Source organism: Myripristis murdjan, chromosome 19, assembly GCF_902150065.1.
Source record: "Myripristis murdjan chromosome 19, fMyrMur1.1, whole genome shotgun sequence".
Lineage (NCBI taxonomy): Eukaryota > Metazoa > Chordata > Actinopteri > Holocentriformes > Holocentridae > Myripristis > Myripristis murdjan.
The window spans coordinates 27,350,016-27,373,647 of NC_043998.1; the positions used below are offsets into that span (position 1 = coordinate 27,350,016).

The window sequence follows — 23,632 nt, forward strand, 5'->3', positions numbered from 1 at the left end:
GCAAGAAAAAGATTGCCTCTCAAAATCTTATGGAACCACACACTAGCACAACTAGGCCTAAGACACAGCTTTTCTTTATATGGGCACAAAATGGCCGACACGATGTCTCTCAGCTAAGCTGCACAGAGCTAGGCCTATGACACAGCTTTTCTTTATATGGGCACAAAATGGCCGACACGATGTCTCCCAGCTACACCTGCTCTTTGAATACACACACACACAGGCCACACACACTCAGCTCAACAACATATATCACAAACTCAGTTCCATGCAAATAAAACCTTATATCAAACTACAAAAAAAGAACACACACACACACACACACATCAAGTCAAATAATTTACATTTGTCACAGCAAGAGAAAGTTTTCATCTCAAAATCTGGTTGAACCACACACACACACACACACACACACACACACACACACACTAGCAAAGCTAAGACTGGTGTACATTCAAAGAGCAGATATAGCTCTGTCACACAGCCACACACACTCAGCTCAACAACACATATCACAAACTCAGTTCCATGCAAATAAAACCTGATATCAAACTACAAAAAAGCTCAAACACCTGCAACAACTCATCATCAAGGCCAATAATTTTCCCTCTTCACACAGCAAGAGAAAGTTTTCCTCTCAAACCAAACACTAGCACAGCTTTGCATATGACACAGCAACACCTGCTCTTTGAATGCACACAAAAGCCACACACACTCAGCGACATACATCATAAGCTTAGTTCCATGCAAATAAAACATGATAGCAAATTATAAAAAACACACATAGCAGTTTTCATCATCAAGTCCAATAAATTTCCTTTTTCACACAGCAAGAGAAAATTTTCATCTCAAAATCTGGTTGAACCACACACACACACACACACACACTAGCAAAGCTATGACTGGTGTACATTCAAAGAGCAGATATAGCTCTGTCACAAAGCCACACACACTCAGCTCAAGTACATATCACAAACTCAGCTCCATGCAAATAAAACCTGATATCAAAATACACACACACACACACACAAATGCAATTATTCATCAAGTCCAATAATTTTCCTTTTCCACACAACAAGAATAAGTTTTCCTCTCAAACCAAACACTAGCACAGCTTTGCCTATATCTGCTCTTTGAATGCACACAAGCCACACACACACTCAGCTCAACAACATATATCACAAACTCAGTTCCATGCAAATAAAACCTTATAACTACAAACACACACACACACACACACACACACACACACACACACACACACACACACACACGTGAAATAATTTTCCTTTGTCACAGCAAGAAAAAGATTGCCTCTCAAAATCTTATGGAACCACACACTAGCACAACTAGGCCTAAGACACAGCTTTTCTTTATATGGGCACAAAATGGCTGACACATTGTCTCTCAGCTAAGCTAGCGGGCTAGCAAGGCTAGCGTTCCATGCAAATAAAACCTGATCTAGCTAGCGTTAGCTTAGCGCACTAATCTACTCGACCAAACGCCATCAAAACACTTTAAAATTCATCACACGTCGATGGTAATGCCTTTTCTACTTCTTAATAAATGTTTCAAGCCAACCACTTGTATCTCAGAAGTTAAGATTATCAAATAAAAGTTAGCTTTACATGTAAAGCTAAACGCCAGTAGGCCTCAGGCCTAGGTTAGCGCGCTAAGCTAGCGCTAGCTAGCGCTAGCTTAGCGCGCTAATCCAATCGACCAAATGCCATCAATAAACTTTAAAATTCATCTCACGTCGATGGTAATGCCTTTTCTATGTCCTAATAAATGTTTCAAGTCAATCACTTGTACCTCAGGAGTTGAGATTATCAAATACAGGTTAGCTTTGCATGTAAAGCTCGACGGCCCCTCCATCAAAACTCACCAAAAGCACAAGCAAACAGCACAATGCAAAGTACATAACCACTCTCTGAAATATAACATTTAAATTTCGTGTTTTACCTGTGTTATCATCAACCATAGCCTCATATCAGCACAGAGTTCAAACAATAGGCTAACGTTAAGCTAACAGAGATGAAAACAGGTCTTACCTCTTAGTCTGTGAGAAGAAGTGGGGGGGAGGGACACAGACGCAGGGGGCTTTTATACGCAGCCCCCCCTGCGCCCCTCCCGATCTCTTTTTCAAATCAAAACAAGATGGATTACCATAGCACTGGTCATGTAAATACCTACTACATAATGTAATTGTAATTAAAAAAAAAAAAAAAGTAATAATAATTATTATTTAGTAACTATTATTTTGTTAATAATAATTGATAATAATATTGTTAATAATATATATTATATGATATTATATTATAGTTATTATACTCTATTATTATTATTATTATTATTATTATTATTATTATTATTATATATTACATTATGCCTGTCTGTGGATACTTCCTCTACCTCTTTTTTTTACCATGGACTCTGGTGTGAAGAGGCAGACACTTGGCACTAATTAGGCCCCTGCTGTCTAAAGTAAAATACTGACAGCTTTCAAACCTACGCCGATGGAAAGAGGACAAAAATTCCTACAAAAATATGATATTTTGGTGTAGATTTGAACAAGTTTGTGGCTGCTGTGCAGACTTTTTTACCCTTTTTGACACTGGTGTGCTCTGTTCTGCACTCTGCCTGATCATGTGACTCACTCTAGCTGCTTGCACATTCCCCTATACATACCCATTATAAGCTCTCAGAGGGAGCAGAAAGCACACTCAAACTTAAATTGTCATAGCTCAAAGATGGTAAAAGATAGCAAAATCATGTAAATACAAGATTTATAGATCCAAGTCTTGTGACTCGTTTAAACCCTGAAAAAAGTCTGTAACTCAAACGATGTCCGAGCGGCGTTACTTCAAACGGGTGTGGGTTTTTATGGATTTCTCCATTGGATTGAATGTGGATTTCTTTGTCTGCCTGCATTTTGGTCTGATTATGACACAGCTGCTCATGTATTAGCGCAGTACTCATGTCACTCACACACTAGGACATCCTGGGCCTTTCAAAATAAAAGCCCAAAACTCTTTCCAACTGAAAGCACCGAAAAATACCCTCACAAATGGTAAAAATGGATAAATTGTCTGCACTTCGATGACACAAACATCGTGGCGGACCGGCACCGGTGCGAGGGCCGACCAACGCTGCTTGCAGCTTTAATTAGGCCCTCGCCCTCCAACGGAGAGAGGGACTATTGTTTTTGTACCGTTTCTTTTTCTTATTATTGTTACGTGTCGTTCGGCCTTAATTTGACCCCCTAAACATGCTCAAAAACTCACCAAATTTGGCACGCACCCCAGGTCCGGTGAAAAATTCGAGAAAATGGCAACTCGGACCCCCAAAGTGCAAAAATGGGCTCTCTAGCGCCACCTAGGCACACTAAATCGGCCGCTGCGGCCCACAGGAACATGATAGAAAGACCAAACCTACGCCGAAACGTAGGTCTCATCAAGGCCGAGATTTCACGCGCTCACCCCCCCGACCTAAAACCAACAGGAAGTCCGCAATTTGCCTTTCAAAGTAAAAGTCAGGCCCCGAAATTGCTCATTGAACAAAATTTATCTCCTCCTAGGCCGTAAATCGTGGCGGCTCAAAAAGCTAATAGATGAACGAGGATACAGTGCTGAACAAAAGTTGCTAAAGGTTTATTATTCATTCGAACCGTTTGGGATTTATAAGCCCTCGAAGTCGGCAACGCCGACTTGGAGGGCGTCGTTTTTCCCATGGAGTTTGGCGTGAAGAGGCGCACACTTGGAGCTAATTAGGCCTGTGGCGTCTAAAGTAAACGTCGCACGGCTTCGAAAATTATGCCACACGAAAGAGGACGAAAATTCCTACAAAAATATGAAATTAATTTTTAAATTGGAACAAGTTTGTGGCCGCTGTCAAGACTTTTCGAACATTTTGGACCCTGGTGTCCTCTCCTCTGCACTCTGCCCAGTCATGTGACTCACTCTAGGCAACGGACAGTTCCGCAATACACACCCATTATAAACCGTCAGCAGGAGCAGAGAAAACAGTCAAACTTAAACTGCCGTAATTCAAAAACGGTACAAGATAGCAAAATAGTGTAAATACGAGATTTATAGAGCCGAGTCTTGTGCCTCGTTTAAACTTTGAACTGCGTCTGTAACTGAAACGATGCCCGAGCGGCGTTACCTCAAAGAGAGGTGGGTTTGATCGATTTTTCCATTGGATTGCATGGGGATTTCTCTGTCTGCCTGCATTGTGGTCTGATCATGACACAGCTGCCAGTACTCATGTAATAGCGCAGTACTCATGTCACTCACACACTAGTACATCCTATGCCTTTCAAAATAAAAGCCCAAAACTCTTTCCAACTGAAAGCACCGAAAAATACCCTTACAAATGGGAAACATGGATAAATTGTCTGCAGTTCAGACATCATCGTGGCGGACCGGCACCGGTGCGAGGGCCGACCAACGCTGCTTGCAGCTTTAATTTATTATTATATCGTGTCATTCGGCCTTAATTTGACCCCCTAAACATGCTCAAAAACTCACGAAATTTGGCACGCACCCCAGGTCTGGTGAAAAATTCGAGAAAATGGCAACTCGGACCCCCGAAGTGCAAAAATGGGCTCTCTAGCGCCACCTAGGCACACTAAATCGGCCGCTGCGGCCCACAGGAACGTGATAGAAAGACCAAACCAGCGCCGAAACGTAGGTCTCATCAAGGCCGAGATTTCACGCGCTCGCCCCCCCTACCTAAAATCAACAGGAAGTCCGCAATTTGCCTTTCAAAGTAAAAGTCGGGCCCCGAAATTGCGCGTTGAACAAAATTTATCTCCTCCTAGGCCGTAAATCGTAGCGGCTCAAAAAGCTAATAGATGAAAGAGGATACAATGCTGAACAAAAGTTGCTAAAGGTTTATTATTAATTCGAACCGTTTGGGATTTATAAGCCCTCGAAGTCGGCAACGCCGACTTCGAGGGCGTCGTTTTTCCCATGGAGTTTGGCGTGAAGAGGCGCACACTTGGAGCTAATTAGGCCCATGGCGTCTAAAGTAAACGTCGCACGGCTTCGAAAATTATGCCACACGAAAGAGGACGAAAATTCCTACAAAAATATGAAATTAATTTTTAAATTGGAACAAGTTTGTGGCCGCTGTGAAGACTTTTCGACCATTTTGGACCCTGGTGTCCTCTCCTCTGCACTCTGCCCACTCATGTGACTCACTCTAGGCAACGGACAGTTCCGCAATACACACCCATTATAAACCGTCAGCGGGAGCAGAGAAAACAGTCAAACTAAAACTGCCATAACTCAAAAACGGTATAAGATAGCAAAATCGTGTAAATACAAGATTTACAGAGCCGAGTCTTGTGACTCGTTTAAAATTCGAATGGCGTCTGTAACTCAAACGATGTCCGAGCGGTGTGACCTCAAACGGGTGGGTTTCATCGATTCCTCCATTGGATTGAATGAGGATTTGACTGTCCGTTATTTTCGTCTGATCATGACACAGCAACACAGTGACACAGCGACATGAGGTCAGCTACGGCCAGCGGCAGCTGGCCGTAGCTGACCTCATGTCTCACCTCATGTCTCACAAACACACACAGACACACACACACACACACACATTCATGATTTCTCCATTGGATTGAATGAGGAGTCCACTGTCTGCTTGCATGTTGCTCTGATAATGACACAGCTGCCATTCCTCATGTCAAGCACACACTAGGAAGTCCTCGACCTTTCAAAATAAAAGCCCTCCATTGGATTGAATGAGGATTTGACTGTCTGTCATTTTCGTCTGATCATGACAGCAACACAGCGACACAGCGACATGAGGTCACTGACTCATATCTCTCTCTCTCTCACACACGCACACACGCACGCACACACGCACGCACGCACGCACGCACACACACACACACACACACACACACACAAACAGACACACATTCATGATTTCTCCACTGGATTGAATGAGGAGTCCACTGTCTGCTTGCATGTTGTTCTGATAATTACAAAGTTGCCATTCCTCATGTCAAGCACACACTAGGAAGTCCTCGACCTTTCAAAATAAAAGCCCCCAACTCTTTCAAAATAAAAGCACCAGAAATACCTTAAAAATGAAAAAATGGACAAATTGTCTGGACGGTCATGGCGTGGACACAGGGCGGGGATCATGTCTCACACACACACACACACACACACACATACACAGTCACACACACACACACACATGCACGATTTCACCATTGGATTGAATGAGGATTTCTTCCTGCAGTTTGGTGTGACCATGACACAACTGCTAGTACTCATTTCACACGCACACACACAAACACACACACACATGCATGTGGGTTCGGTGGGGTGCGAGGGCTGTCCATTGCTGCTTGCAGCTTTTTTTTTTTTTTGTTATTATTATTACATCTAAATAACCCTTAATTTGCCGCTGCGGCCCACAGGAATGTGATAGAAAGACCAAACCAAAGCCGAAACGTAGATCTCATCAAGCCCGACATCTAACACACACAAATACACACACACAGGCATGAGTATCAAGGCCGTAGCTGCCAGTGGCAAATACACACACACACACACACATACCGAGGCCGTAGCTGCACACACAAATACACACACAAGCACACACTCAAAAGCACACAAATACACACACACACACACACACATAAACACACAGGCACACACACACTTTGCCCAAACCATGTAGGTTATGCCTCTGACATTTTGGTAATAAAACTTCACACCTCTCAAATAACTGTTTACTTTTCAAAAATAGTCTTTAAAATGGTGACATTATGTCCTTCATCTTAACTCATCAATACTTCAAGAGGTTTTAAATTTGTTCATAAAAAAAGCAAAAAGCAAACATCAGGCAGGGTAACATGCAGCTGAGGGAATATTACACTCATGACTTACACATTATAAGCTCCTCTGTTGGTCATCTCTTCATTCTTGATAACATCAATGCTGGATAATTTACTCATGTTTACATGTCAACTCTTTACCCATGTGAATAATATACTATTTTAATCCATTACAATTTATACATATAACCTTCTATGTAGTTATATAATATTGCATTACACAGTAAAGCAGGAGTAGTATTACTACAGACTTGTTTTTCACAATACACTGAAAGGACCTTCATTCATAATGACAGACAACATCTTGTACTTTAGAATATAAAATTTATTTTTCAATTCAATTTCATTTACATGTAAATGTTTTGATGATTGCATTTTACTTTTAGTCATTGACATTTTTTCTCAGTAGAGTTTAGTTATTTATTCTGTCAAGACAAACATTTAGAAAAATCATGGCTGTACTTCATGCATTGTTCATGTAAGAAAAATAAAATAGCATAGGACTGGATTCCAATTCAATTCAATTTTATTTATTTGTATAGCCCAGAATCACAAATACAAATTTGTCCCAAAGGGCTTTACAGAAAAATACAACATCCTCTGTCCTTAGACCCTCACATCGGATGAGGAACAACTCCCTAAAAAACCCCTTTAACAGGGAGAAAAATAGGAAGAAACCTCAGGGGAGCAACAGAGGAGGGATCCCTCCCCAGGACGGACAGACGTGCAACAGATGTTGTAAACACAGATAACAAACTACAATTAAGATAGGATTACTTTTTTAACTATTATCTCATACATCTCATGTCCCAGACCTACAATACTGAGACTAAAGTTCATCTGAACTACTTTGACAGGACATAGATACAGTACATGTGCTTTCTCTGTTCCACGATGCCACTTGCTACAAGGCGACATCATCATCACTTGGGAGGTAGGGAAGTTTGGGACGCTGCACCACAGGAGCATCTTCAACCAGGAAGTTCCCCTCAGAGTAAAAAAAAAAGACAACATTTTGAGGCAAACATCACTGACCAACAGCATCTCCAAGTACACTAACTAAATTAACTACAATTTGATGACAGGGCCACCCAACTGTGTAAAGTTGGTGAGGCATAGGGAGACAGAAGAGATAAGAATGGGGGACACAAAATGGGAGCAGAAAACCTGGAAAACAGACCACTGCAAACGGATGTTTTTTTAAAAAAAAAATAACTGTCCTGTTGTGGCAGCTAAGGCGTACAGAATGGGGAGTCTGTGCCTTGTTGTGCCACAACAGATTTGCTCTGAGTTCATGCACACCAGAGGGAACACTTCAGTATTGAAAGTGAACCTCTTGTATACAGACAGTACACATGAAGGTGACATGGACTCAAACATGCAGAACTATATACATTTCAACTTTAAACAGATATACATTTAAACTTTAAACAGACATACATTTAAAATTTTAACAGATATACATGAAGAGCTCATTTGCAAAAACAGATCCCCATTTGAGTTTATTAAACCTTTTTAAACTTTTTTGAATTGTATTAAAATTTACTTTATATTTATTTCTATTATTTATATGTTTACTTAGCCAGGCATAATGTTTATTATCCTAAATCATGCTTTGTGTGTGTGTGTGTGTGTACTCCAAGCAGTATCAGTGAAACGGTCTATCCATTTTAAGAATGGCTTTTATCTGTTTTTGCAAATGAACTCTTCACATTTAAACTTTAAACAGAGACCAACAGCTAACACGTGGCAAACAGAGACTAACACATCCATAAACCTGTGACACATGATTACATGATATACGTCCCTACACATGATTCTCCACAACTATACCTTCCCTAATTACACCTGGAACATGATTTGCTAAATCTAAAATCTCACCATAATCAGCAATTCCACATCATAAATACATAATCTAAAATCCCAATAAATACACGATATAAATACTATAAATAACTACAATAATAAATAACAATCTATACAATTACAGTGGGACAGGCTCTAAAAAGACAACATTCATAGTGGTAGCCAATGTACACACCATGAACAACACAACACACTACAAGTCAGTTTCCTCTTAACCAACACACAAACGCGACAACACTAACATTTGCACCGGGACACTGCAATGTAGCTCCGTTTGACTCATCAAACAAAGAATTTACACCGGTCGTGTGAATTCACTGTTTGCTTCCTTTGCCAAACACAACAACCTAATCCTCATCAAAATCCACGTCTGACTCGAAGAGGCCCTCTACCTCCTCCAAGTCAACAACTAACCCCTGATCATCGTTAACACTAAAGCTACACAAAACACCTTCATGATCACTAAAATACGTGGGCATCACTGCACACTCCACATTATACTGTGTTGTTTTAACATAAACGTGATCAATTAGTGTCCCCTTCTCTGTAGTTTCTTGTGTTACATGCTGACTAAATCCTTTTTCACCCATAAATTTGCAAATTGAGGATGTTTTTAAAATGTTCTCATTGAAATCCCCCATTATTACAATTGTGTTACTGATTGGATTTAACCAATCAAGTAACTTCCCCAGATTTTGTTTGAATAAAGAAATTGGATAACATGGTGGACGATAAATTACTGCCAACAATATGTTGAATTTGCTGCACAGGCACACCAAACACTCCAGATTCAAATCAGGCACCTGCAGAATATCACAGTCCAAATTATCTACGCTATACAAACCAACTCCACCGTGTTCTAGGTTCTTTAGCTCTAACAATTTAGGGTTACTGCTGCTGTAACACAAGCCTCGAGGACGACTGTGGAAAGTGTAACCTTCAATTTGGACACTGTCTAATGAGGACTGTGCAGTGAGCCACGTTTCTGTCACAGCAATACAGGTAAGCTGTAAATGCTGCGTGCAAGACACCAAATCTAACACATGGCGACTTAAATTTTGAACGTTCATTAAATACACAGAGAAACTGTGTGTATTTACTGAAGGCTCTGGCTGCTCAATCAAAAATGGAGGCATGCCATCCAAGGCCTCCTTTATGGCGTCCTTGCAATAAATTGCCCTCTCTGTAAAATCCTCGATGATCAGTCCAGACAAGGCCCTAACGCGACTAAGCGCTACATATGCCTGCCCCGGTGCAAACACCCTCTTTAAGGACACTACCGCCTCGTCCACAGTGAGTCCTTGCACTTTGTGAACAGTGCAAGCCCACGCTAACCTCAGAGGAAACTGACGACGCAAACCGCCACGCTTGGTGGCTCTATCCTCCTCTGGATCAATGGCAGTAGACTGCAGGCATTCTACTGCTGCATGTGCACGGTTTTTCCTCCTATCTGAACCAATTTTCTCATCATCAAATCTAACATACACGGTGAGAGGAAACGTGGAATCCTCTCCAAAAACTACCTGAGTAACCGTGCCACATGCTCCATTGACCAGGCCGTCCGCAACATCCACGTTCTTGCACAACATCACTCGCGCGTTCCTCGCTATACACAAAGTCTCCGGTAGAGACGTGTCCGCCGCAACGCCATGATGCCCGGGCATCCGTTCCAAATTCCCTGTTGTCCTGTTAGTCACAAAATCCTGCGCCTCAATGGTGACATAATCAGGACAACAGTCAAACAGATAATTTAGGTTGTGCTCACTTACTTGCCTATTCGTCGCAAAGATATGCAAGGCTGAGCTCACCTCGCCGGTCTCGCGCATCTTCAACATTTCAACGTCGCTATCTAACATTGGGGTGGCCCTGGAACGCACTCTTAACCTATTCAGCATCTCTGCAAAAACACTATCCTTCTGTCTAACTATCTTTTTCAGCTCCACGATGCTGAAATTACACCACAGGTCCACACCAACAGGACTACTATACAGAGGCTTCCCTTTAACGGGAGGCAACTGATAGAAGTCCCCGACAGCTATCACGCTAACATTACCAAACGGGGAAAAGTCGCCTGTCTGTTTAATCTGTCTCAACCTACCGTGGATATAAGCCAACAAGTTGTGATTAACCATACTTATTTCATCTATAATTAAAATTTGGAGGTGACTTAATTTTGCTCGCAAAGAGTTTAGTTTATCTTCACCCAGAGGGGTGTAAGGTAAACCAGCCTGTTTGCCAATACTCAATGTGTGATGAATTGTTGCTGCATTTAAATTGTATGCAGCTATTCCTGTTGGAGCAGTTATCAAAACACAGATATCGTCTGGTTGATCACAAAGTGTTGACAGCAGCCTCCCTGCTTCATACTGAATAGCCCTAATTAAATGACTTTTCCCCGTCCCTGCACCACCTGTCACAAACACACGCAGAGGCTCTGGGTTTTTACCCATCACCTTCTGCAGACACCACTGTCTCACCTTATAAAAAACAGCAAGTTGTGTCTCATTCAGAGACCTAATGAGCGCCAAACCCTCACTTCTAGATAAAATGGACCTGTTTCTCTCTAACTGCGCTACCTGTCTGCCACCAACAATCAAATCTGGCACATTGACTAACGATTCAACTAGCTGCTCTTCAGCTATCTCACCTTCCTGCTGCTGCCTCCTCTCCTCTAAACCCTCTAGGCGTTCCGCTTCCTGTTCAGGACAAAGCTCACCCCAAACATCCTCATCTACACCGTTATTCTGCGCAGCTATCTCCTGAGCTAACTCAAGGTGAGGACAATTAACCTCAAACCTTGCCCTATTCTCGTCAACAACATCGCAAACCGAATGTACAGAGCCGTCGCTAAACATCACCTCGCCATCGTTATAAAACTGCTCAAACAGCTCAAAGCCTTCAGGTTTGAGGTCTGAATCAGTTCTATAAGGAAGAAACAACTGCAACAGGCTCTGAAAATGTGCCTCCTCCTCTCTATCCAAATTAAAACGCATGTATCGCACCACTGCAAACTGAGTGCGTGTTCTCCTAAGAATGAATCCAAAGTCATTCTTCAGTTCAATTCTGTCTTGAGACATTTCATTTTTGGTGAGAACACGATACTCAGATGCAAAGGTAGCCATACACATGTTATCAAACACGTCGCTATCAGGCCTATTTCTATACCTATCTACAATACTAACCATCCACATATCCTCCTCCCGTAGATCACGGGAGGCCGCCATCTGCCTCAACACACTGAGGGGCAAACTCATTCTAACTATCCTACTGCCTGTCGGCACAAACACAACCTTTCTGGAACACTCCCTAAGGTGCATGTTCATTAGCCTATACACCGCCTCCTGCGCACAAACATCTCTGTTGTGTAAATATACACTGCCCAGCTTCCGCAGGGCTTCTTTGGCAGAGAGATTCCCTTGTTTTTTTGCTTCTTTTTGGGCATTACTCAATAAGAGGCCAATTTCTCTCTCTGCTTTCGTAATATACGATATTATGTATATTACTACTGCGTAGGCGTCGGTGACAAAGCTAATGTCCATGTTTGCGTTCCAGCACTTCAACAACTGTTTACTATATTGATTAACCCAGACCTCGTTCACCCCTCTCCTATAGACAACCTTATGTTTCTTCTCTAAACGCCTATAAGCCATTTCAAAGATCTCCTGATTAATTCGCAAGCTAGCAAACAAATCCTCTACACTAGCAGGAGGCACATCGCGTTCCACAGCTTTTTTAACAGCCTCAAGAATTTTGTGCGCAAACTCTTTTGGCATCCTATCCCTATCCTCAAAACATTTACAGGCTGGCTTGTTTTCTGAATTAGATTCAGCCTCACCTGTCTCCTTCTTCTTATCACACTTGCACTCCCGCATTCTACAAATGAATGTGCGCGCAGAAACAGGTTTTGGAAAATTGAAACGACATGTCGTTTTGTGTTTTCTGCATGACTTTGAATGTCGTTTGGAATGTGTTTGAACAGATGACACCGTGTCCAATAGTGTGTCATCATCTGAGGGTAGCTCACATGTAACGTAACGGTCGATAAATTCTACGACTTCCTCGTCTGTGTTTTTATCAATTTGGGGAGCACCCTCGATCCAAAACAAACAGTGTACATGTGGTGAGCCTCGCTGTTGAAATTCGACCCTATAAAAGTAATCGATTATTTTGCCGATAGGTTGACAGGGAGACATGAGAACCTCTTTCAGAAAACAATGCCACCTGTAGTCAAACATCCTAGCCGCGGTGACCGGATTGCGACGCAACAACGCGCACCTATCTGCCCACTCCAAATCCTCTACCGTCTGCGATCTGCCTTCCTGTTTCAGGATGCTGGTCAGAAGATTCTGCCAGCGCATATCCGCAGACGAAAACGAACAAAACCACGTCGGAATCCCTAACTGCCGCACACAAGCCATCACATCCTTCTGGACAGACTGCCAGAAGGCCGGAGTTCCTCTAATGGGTTTAAGAAACCTAAACCCATCATCACACGCCAACAACTGCTTCAAGGCGTCCGCATCTGCCAACACATCCTCACTAATCCGCTGAGGCCTCTGACCTCCTTTACCCTTACGCAACGCAACAGAAACACTGGACACAACCTTGTCCAACTCCGACACATACTGCGCAAAAAATATATATTCTACATTACGCGCAAAACGACCGTCGGCATGCATAATCCTATTATTAAGATAACGCGCCAACGTCAAGTCGTGCCACCGACCATCATGAAAAGTCTTACCACCCGTCGGAAACAACACCGGGAAACACTTTGCCTCGTTCGTGTGGTCAGAAAGCATTCTTACCGGACTATTCCCTTCTGCAGGCGCAATGTTCAAAATATCCTTAAAATACTGATCTAAAGCTTCCTGACCAATATCAACAGGCATAAGACAAGTGTCCTGAAACATGCAGTGCTGTTGTCTGTCATGCAACAGTTCATCCTGTCCTATGTCTGCTGATTCTGCTAACTCACACATTTCACTCTGAACCGTAACCTGCTGTGACCTACCCTCATCCTCACTGCCTGATTCGGCCTCTTCCCTCTCCCTATCTTCCTCCCTAACAAACTCATTAACCCAGTGCTCATTAAATTCAATATCTCTATAGTGAACATTTGTCCTCTTTAAGTACTCTAGCGCCTGTCTTACACGCAACGTATCCACAAACTGGTACTCGTAATACCCTTTATACGTCAGTTTCCGCTTCAGCTTAACCTGAAGCAGAGACCCTTCCATGCTGGAACGTGGCAACACATTCACAGTCTGAACAATGTTGGCTGGAACACATGTCACCGGTCCATGTACTCCATTCTGCCCGCCTTTAGGCAGTGCCAACATCTTCATGAATGGAATATGTAACGCAATCAGATGCTGTTCTAAACTATTCAAAGATCCCAGTTCAGCAGGAATGGGATCAAGCTCCAAGTTATTAACCCAGCATTCAGCTGGCATCTCACCTGAACTAAGCTTTCTATCACATGTGAAACAAATCCACAAATTACCGCGCGATGAAACCAACGAACAGGGCACAACACACTCCCCACTACACCGATGCAAATACTGCTGGCCTAGACACCTATCTGCCACAGCAGCTGTCACTGAACTTCGCCTATACGCTTCCCTTTCGCAAATCACCACCTGATATCTAAAAAACAACCTATGACACACACAGCAAACAAAATCAGGTCCATCTCTGACCTTTTCTAAAAACTGATCCATAACAAACCCAAAATCTTTAGATTTCTCTACTCTCTGCTTTCTGCCTAACTTAACACTGGAAATAACTCTCTCCTTATGTTCTACACTACCATGATACTTACTCTTACTCCTACTCTTACTCCTTTTTTTAAGTTTCTCCCTATACTCAGTGCTGTCCCTATATTTGCCCAAAATCATGCCCTTAACTCTCTCCCTATGCTCAAAGCTTTCTCTGTATTTACTAATACTCATCTGTCTAACCCTTTCTCTGTGGGGCAAATTCTTACAATACTTTTCTACACTGCACAACCTAGCCTTCTCCCTAAACACCACATTTTCCTTATACATCTTCCTAATAGTTAACTGCCGTTTCTCCCTAAGCGGCATATTAAACTTTTCCTGCGTCCTTTGTTTCCTCTTCAGATACTTGGACAGAGACTTTCTACCTGACACTAACTCCCTAGCAGCCTCCACGTCCTTGACACTATCCTGTACACCTACAACAGAACCTACGACATCATACCTAACCGCTGTGTTGTCACCATCTACAACATCCATCATTCTAGGCCTAATGCTGTAACCTGTGACTTCACTAATTTTACAATACCCAAAGCAACTCTGCAGTCCAGGCTTAAATACACAAACCACATTCTCAAAATGCCGCCCCATGATATTCTCTAAGTAAATACACTCTACCGACAAAGGCTGACTGCTACAACTATACCTCAACCAACGCCCATCATGAAACGTAAACACACTAACGCCTAACCAATCGGCTGTCGCCTGAATCTCCACCTCTGTGGCCCAACTACCGACACGCCTCATCCTGGACTGCTCAATGTACTCTAACACAGAGGAGTACTCACTTCTCAAGAGACTCTGATATCTATCTGTGTTCCTTTCTAACTCTTTACATACAGCTAACCTAATCCTACGATGGTGCTTCTGAGAACCACTCACAGCCTGAGAGATGGCTCTGAAGAAGCAGTTCCCATCGGCCACAATCCTCTCTTTGCTACAAGGAACACCCAACAACCCCTCCTCTGTGGCTACCGGACTAACAACCTTCACGCAATCGACGTTCAACTTTGTGCATAAAGCACGACAAACATCCAAGCCGAGGGGATGGAAGACCAGCTCTTCACTTCTCACCTCGCTAACAAATTCGACATCCGAATTGACCTCTCGGACATCGAAACTCTTGGATTTCTTCGACATACAAGTGCCGGAAGAAATAACACGCTTTCTGCCATTAGCCACTGTTGGTTCTGCCGCTGAACCGCTGCTCACCTCGCTGGAGAAAGTCAACACAGAAATGCCAGACAGTGCCGGACTTGCGGCAATGCTGACACCACACTCAGGCACACAACTGCCTGCAGACACCTCACTTTTTCTCCCAGCCTCAGTGAGCACACTAGACTCTGGTGCTGGAGCAGCGCTCATCTCAGTGATGAGACTCTCCACAGACACACCAGACCGCGCTGGACTTGCATCCGTGCTGACCGTAACACCACACAGCTCAAAGAGCTTCTCCCTCGAACGGAGACTGTCGGCCAAACGACAGATGTAGTGGTGCAGGTCGTCAAGACAGGCGAAATGCAGAACCACGCTTGTACCGTCATGGTGTAACAAGCCAGTGTTACTGCGTGAGTGACTGTCGACCACAGCGAACCGTCCACCCTCACACACGATGGCAGTGGTGTTTCCGCACATTGTCAAAAGACATGTGGTGTATTGACTGAAGATTCTCTCCAGTCCATTACGCAAGCTGATGAACACACCGAAATCGATGTATTCACCTTCGGTCACGCCTACTTCGCCTAACACCGTGTCACCAAAACCGAACCTAAACAGCCGTCCGTCTAATTCCAGCTGTTGTGGCAAATCTGGCACAGACAGCAGATTAGACACATGGCTGAAGATGTTGAGGTCACGCAAACTCGTGTACAACTCATCACCTTCAACCAACGCGCGATCCAGATCCAGCCTGTCCCACGAGAACGCGCTCCTCACCGTGTGTTTGGCTAAGCTGACCAAAGCTATAGCCATACACTGCACACCTCCATACACAAATCGGGCATTTCCCTGATGAAACGACCCGCGCACAACTTTAGCTAGCCTAATCCTGCTGCTATCTATGTTAGACCCTGTTGCCACAGCATTAGCGCTAGACTCTGACTTAACATCACTAACACAAACAGAAGGAACAAAAACAGCCTTAGCTTTGAAGATCTTCTGTCGCTCCTCCTGACCGACGACCACTCCCGGCACCTCGCTGGCCGACTCCTGGACTGTCGCCTCCACCTGTACAAAAATCAAACACATATTTTTATTAAATATAGACTGTTTAGACTTTCTTTATTGTCATTGTACAAAAAAAAAAAAAAAAAACACAGCAGTGAGATTTTGGCAACGAAATGTCGTTGCTTGGCTTCCGGATTACAGCAGAGATGGAATTGTGGGACCGTTTAAAAATTAAATATTAAACAGTCTATATAACTAGTGCCAAAAAAGAAGAGCTAAATAAATGCAGCACCTCCGGGACAGCTGGGCACGCTGCGGCGACCTCCTCCCGGACGACGACCACCCCTGGCACCACGCTGGACGACTCCTGGGCTGTCGTCTCCACCTGACACACACACACACACACACACAAAAAAAAAACATGGTTTTACTAAAGAAAACAGGAGAACCATTTCCCTGTTACCTGTCATAATAATAATTCACATAATATATATATATATAAACAAAGACAAACCTGCTGCACCGCTGGTCTGGGGCCGGAGGCAGGCACGGTCCCACGGGCAGGTGAAGGTGTTGCCAGCACCTAAAAAAGATAGGGGAAGACAAAAGACTCATTTCAATAATGCACTCATTCATTCGGTTCTGCACGTGTTATCAAAATACGACAAAAACAATCCACATAGCTCACATACTAAACATGATACCAACCTGCCGCTTTCCTCCTCTACGCCTTGTGGCAACACCTTTCGGCGAACGCCTCACACGGGAAGTCTAAAAGAAGGAAAACAAACCTTGTTAAATGCAGTCTTCAATTCAATTTTGTCCAGGACATACACAAATACAATGGGTTTTGCAAGCACAGAAAAAAAAAAACAACAACAAAAGATCTGTATGTATAATATAAAGGAAAAAAATGTAAAAACAGTTGGTGGATGAGGAATGCGGATGCCGAGGGGAGCCACATGCACTGGAGCAGCCTGGGACCTGAGCCACACAACCACCAGCACCATGATGACCTGACTCAAAAAGACACAGCACGCACTCAGAAAAACTCACAACCATTCACACACACACTCACACAGAGACAAGGGGAAACATTAGAGGCAAACCCATTTAACATTTTATAACTTAACAGACACACCTTAAAGTCAGAACTAATATGGATTACTTCTTAATATATAAATGTAATTATCAGGCAGTTTACCTGGCCAGCTGGCAGAAGGGCAGTGACGTCGCTGTCCGAGGATGGCGAAACCCTCTCCATGGCCTCCAGGATGTCGCCGCTGAACCAGACGGGGTTGGACGGGAGGACAGACTCTTGCACCGGAGATGCTCGAATCTTAAAAACCACAACAAAAAAAAATTTGTCACCATTAAAAATAACACACACACACACACAAAATAAAGGCGTAAAACCAGAAAAGATGCACAAATGTACAGCCAGAAAATGACTCAAACACATTACCTTGCCCTCCTGTCCGACGACGGTCCACTCCAGTGGGTCACGGTGGCGGGGCGCGGGGCTGTGTCCAGTCACAACCAGCACGGGGGAGACCCTGGCACGAGGCGATGTCCGGGGGGGCACCGAGGGAGGAGGAGGAGGAGGAGGAGTCAGCTGGCGGACCGCGGCGTCCCACAGGGCCTGGACGAGGATCGGCGTTCCGTCGCTGTCGCTGAGGTGCACCTGGAAAACAGTGAAACGCAGAACACATTGTGCTCAGCTGGTGTATCGAAAATGACAACCTTCAACTCCTCCATGTGTCATGTCACAACAACAAAGTATGCTGTACTTACACCGTCACGGCTCCACAGCTCCAAACGATCCAGAGGGAGGTGCTCTGCCACAGACACGTATGGGAGACCTGCCGCAAAAGTGAGAAATATTATACATTCTGGTAATAAATACACTCATGTAAAACATGTGAGGTTAGGTTCACGATACGTCACTTATAATCAAACTGATGACCAAAACTAAGACGTACCCATGCGTGCTGCGACACGGCGGTACTCCTGGCGGAACAGCTCCTGCAGGCCAGGCTCGATGTTCAAGCGTGGAGGGAAGTCCAGCACGAACACCTACACACACACACACAAAAAAAAAAAAAAAAAATCACATTTAGAATCACATTTAGGTTTCTAAAAAAGCACATGTGAAAACACACGCTTACTGTGACAGCACAGGACAAAACAAATACTGCCAACTGCAAATTAAACACACCTTCGCCCAGCGGTTGCAAACTGTAGCCAGGAGAGCACCGAAGTCCAGCGACGCCTCTCCGATGTTCCTGCTGGCTGTCAGGTTGTTGCTCGGGGCGAGCACACACACCACGTCCGGGGTCCAGGGGAGAGCGGCGTGGGACACCTCCTTCCTCAGCTCTGCTGCATGCGCACCTGGAACAGAGAGAAAAGAGAAAGAGAGAGGTACCTCCGGCATCGCGACGATCCCATCCACCAGGGCCCGCAGGTGGGAGTCTCCCACGACGAACACCATCTGCAACGACAGAGACACGGCTTTAGAACATAGACACCGACTTCTTACGACAAGCACTGTGTTTCTGAAAAAGAAAAACTAATACCTTCTGGTCCGGCTTCTGGGCAGGAGTGACCAACTTGAAGCTCCGCTGGGTCAGCTTCGAAGTCGGCCATCTCCGCACGCGATGGCGGTACCCTGTACCGCGCCCTGTGTGGTTGACAACAAAGTTAAGTATGATGACACAAAATTCGTACTTCTTCACACAACATTCAAACTGTGTCAGTTAAACATAAAAAAAAACAAACTGTTTGATACTTACGAGCAACGAACTCGGGGACAGGCGGCTGGGGGGTCCATGGCTGCGGCTGCGCCATCCTCCGCTTCTGGGCCTGGGCCCGCCGGTGGGACTTGGCACGGGGCATCTAGGAATGAAAAACAAACAAACAAACAAAAAATAAAATAAAATTTCCTCCGAAGTTCAAAGAAACTTTAAAAATCCAAGTGAATCTGTGCCAATCATACTCACAAACAATGCTTTCCCAGACAAGGTCAGCCTTCAAATACACAAACGTTTCAACTTACCTTGGCAGTGTGTGTGTGTGTGTGTGTGTGTGTCTGTCTGTCTGTCTGTCTGTGTGTGTCTGTGTGTCAAAAAAGTAAAACTATGTGTGTTGATTAACAATTAGTTATGTGTTTGTTTTTAAATTTAATCAATATGTCTGTGTAAACTTGTCCTGGATCAAGGGATCGCAGATGTAGCTCGCAGGTCACTCGCAGGTCGCTCACAGGTCTCTCGCTCTCAACACCACCAGATCTCACAGCCAATCGATATCAATATCTGTAAATTAAATGAAACATATTGTTTGATTTAAACAACATTACCTGTCTAATAGAAAAACACCATTTAATTAAACAGAAAGTTACTGAAAGCATCCTGAATACACTTAGCTGTAGCAATTTTTTAGGTTTTAATTTTAAATAAGGTCTTTCTCTCTATAAAATGCTAAAGACTCAAACCAGCATCCATATTGTGTTCAAGTAACAGAAAGAAAATGGCCAACAACACAACTGTGCTGCTCAAAACAGAGACACATCTTAAGAAAACCTTTTCCTCTCAAAATCATAATAAACCAGCAAACTGGCATCCTAATTACATTATTTGCTTCCTCATTACACAGAAAGTGGCTGACAACATCTCACAGCTTAGCCATGCCGGTGGACACAGACACAACCAACTAAATACATCAAACTATGGTTCATGCACACAGCAAAGGTGTTTTCCTCTCAAACCAAACACTAGCACAGCTTTGCCTATGACACAGCAACACCTGCTCTTTGAATGCACACAAGCCACACACACTCAGCTCAACAATATATATCACAAACTCAGTTCCATGCAAATAAAACCTTATATCAAACTACAACAAAAAGAAACACACACACACACACACACACACGAGTGAAATAGTTTTCCTTTGTCACAGCAAGAAAAAGTTTGCCTCTCAAAATCTTATGGAACCACACACTAGCACCACTAGGCCTAAGACACAGCTTTTCTTTATATGCACACAAAATGGCCGACACAATGTCTCTCAGCTAAGCTACACAGAGCTAGGCCTATGACACAGCTTTTCTTTATATGAGCACAAAATGGCCGACACGATGTCTCTCAGCTAAACTACACAGAGCTAGGCCTATGACACAGCTATTCTTTATATGAGCACAAAATGGCTGACAAAAGGTCTCTCAGCTACACCTGCTCTTTGAATACACACACACACACACACACACACACACACACACACACACAGGCCACACACACTCAGCTCAACAACATATATCACAAACTCAGTTCCATGCAAATAAAACCTTATATCAAACTACAAAAAAAAAAAAAAAAACACACAACAAGTCAAATAATTTTCATTTGTCACAGCAAGAGAAAGTTTTCATCTCAAAATCTGGTTGAACCACACACACACACACACACACACACACACACACACACACACACACACACACACACACTAGCAAAGCTATGACTGGTGTACATGCAAAGAGCAGATATAGCTCTGTCACAAAGCCACACACACACAGCTCAAGCACATATCACAAACTCAGTTCCATGCAAATAAAACCTGATATCAAACTACTAAAAAGCACACACACCTGCAACAACTCATCATCAAGTCCAATAATTTTCCCTCTTCACACAGCAAGAGAAAGTTTTCCTCTCAAACCAAACACTAGCACAGCTTTGCCTATGACACAGCAACACCTGCTCTTTGAATGCACACAAAAGCCACACACACTCAGCGACATACATCATAAGCTTAGTTTCATGCAAATAAAACATGATAGCAAACTACAAAAAACACTCACATAGCAGTTTTCATCATCAAGTCCAATAATTTCCCTTTTTCACACAGCAAGAGAAAGTTTTCCTCTCAAAATCTGGTTGAACCACACACACATACACACGCAAAGCTATGACTGGTGTACATTCAAAGAGCAGATATAGCCCTATCAAAAAGCCACACACACTCAGCTCAAGTACATATCACAAACTCAGTTCCATGCAAATAAAACCTTATATCAAAATACACACACACACACACACACACACACAAAAAATGCAATTATTCATCATCAAGTCCAATAATTTTCCTTTTCCACACAACAAGAATAAGGTTTCCTCTCAAACCAAACACTAGCACAGCTTTGCCTATATCTGCTCTTTGAATGCACACAAGCCACACACACACACAGCTCAACAACATATATCACAAACTCAGCTCCATGCAAATAAAACCTTATAACTACAAAAACACACACACACACACACACACACAAGTGAAATAGTTTTCCTTTGTCACAGCAAGAAAAAGTTTGCCTCTCAAAATCTTATGGAACCACACACTAGCACAACTAGGCCTAAGACACAGCTTTTCTTTATATGGGCACAAAATGGCTGACAAAATGTCTCTCAGCTAAGCTACACAGAGCTAGGCCTATGACACAGCTTTTCTTCATATGCACATAAAATGGCCGACACGATGTCTCCCAGCTAAGCTACACAGAGCTAGGCCTATGACACAGCTATTCTTTATATGGGCACAAAATGGCTGACACAATGTCTCTCAGCTACACCTGCTCTTTGAATACACACACACACACACACAGGCCACACACACTCAGCTCAACAACATATCACAAACTCAGTTCCATGCAAATAAAACCTTATATCAAAATACAAAAAAGGACACACACACACACACACAAACACACACATGCATCAAGTCAAATAATTTTCATTTGTCACAGCAAGAGAAAGTTTTCATCTCAAAATCTGGTTGAACCACACACACACACACACACACACACACACACACACACACACACACACACACACACACTAGCAAAGCTATGACTGGTGTACATTCAAAGAGCAGATATAGCTCTGTCACAAAGCCACACACACTCAGCTCAACAACATATATCACAAACTCAGTTCCATGCAAATAAAACCTGATATCAAACTACAAAAAAGCACACACACCTGCAACAACTCATCATCAAGTCCAATAATTTTCCCTCTTCACAAAGCAAGAGAAAGTTTTCCTCTCAAACCAAACACTAGCACAGCTTTGCCTATGACACAGCAACACCTGCTCTTTGAATGCACACAAAAGCCACACACACTCAGTGACATACATCATAAGCTTAGTTTCATGCAAATAAAACATGATAGCAAACTACAAAAAACACACACATGCCAGTTTTCATCATCAAGTCCAATAATTTTCCTTTTTCACACAGCAAGAGAAAGTTTTCATCTCAAAATCTGGTTGAACCACACACACATACACACACACACACACTAGCAAAGCTATGACTGGTGTACATTCAAAGAGCAGATATAGCTCTGTCACAAAGCCACACACACTCAGCTCAAGCACATATCACAAACTCAGTTCCATGCAAATAAAACCTTATATCAAAATACACACACACACACACACACACACACACACACACACACACACACACACACACACAAAATGCAATTATTCATCATCAAGTCCAATAATTTTCCTTTTCCACACAAGAGTAAGTTTTCCTCTCAAACCAAACACTAGCACAGCTTTGCCTATATCTGCTCATTGAATGCACACAAGCCACACACACACTCAGCTCAACAACATATATCACAAAATAAGTTCTATGCAAATAAAACCTTGTAACTAAAAAAAAAAAAAAAAAAAAAAAAATCAAGTGAAATAATTTTCCTTTGTCACAGCAAGAAAAAGTTTGCCTCTCAAAATCTTATGGAACCACACACTAGCACAACTAGGCCTATGACACAGCTTTTCTTTATATGGGCACAAAATGGCTGACACAATGTTTCTCAGCTAAGCTACACAGAGCTAGGCCTATGACACAACTATTCTTTATATGGGCACAAAATGGCTGACACAATGT

General features: G+C 43.1%; 3 protein-coding genes across 3 annotated transcripts in view; 1 reads left to right on the top strand and 2 right to left on the bottom strand.

The window, feature by feature from the left end:
- Positions 1–23,632, top strand: part of lipf (lipase, gastric) — a 944,109-nt gene that overhangs the window by 549,130 nt on the left and 371,347 nt on the right. The window lies entirely within an intron of this gene.
- Positions 9,079–15,651, bottom strand: LOC115377526 (uncharacterized). Its single transcript, XM_030077338.1, has one exon. It carries the CDS (start codon positions 15,649–15,651, stop codon positions 9,079–9,081), a length of 6,573 nt encoding a protein of 2,190 aa, XP_029933198.1.
- Positions 18,180–19,634, bottom strand: LOC115377527 (uncharacterized). The gene is made up of 5 exons (XM_030077339.1): positions 19,470–19,634; positions 19,254–19,357; positions 18,896–19,168; positions 18,660–18,753; positions 18,180–18,361 (listed from the first exon to the last, which is right to left on the bottom strand). Exons 1-5 carry the CDS (start codon positions 19,570–19,572, stop codon positions 18,180–18,182), a joined length of 756 nt encoding a protein of 251 aa, XP_029933199.1. The 5' UTR covers positions 19,573–19,634.

Excerpts from the sequence above, each read along its gene's own strand:
- LOC115377526 (XM_030077338.1), bottom strand. The coding sequence starts at position 15,651 with ATGTCGAAGAAATCCAAGAGTTTCGATGTCCGAGAGGTCAATTCGGAT.
- LOC115377527 (XM_030077339.1), bottom strand. The coding sequence starts at position 19,572 with ATGCCCCGTGCCAAGTCCCACCGGCGGGCCCAGGCCCAGAAGCGGAGG. Across the intron at positions 19,358-19,469 it reads TGTCCCCGAGTTCGTTGCTC|GGCGCGGTACAGGGTACCGC; the intron begins GTAAGTATCAAA and ends TCAACCACACAG. Across the intron at positions 18,754-18,895 it reads TTTGCAACCGCTGGGCGAAG|GTGTTCGTGCTGGACTTCCC; the intron begins GTGTGTTTAATT and ends GTGTGTGTGTAG.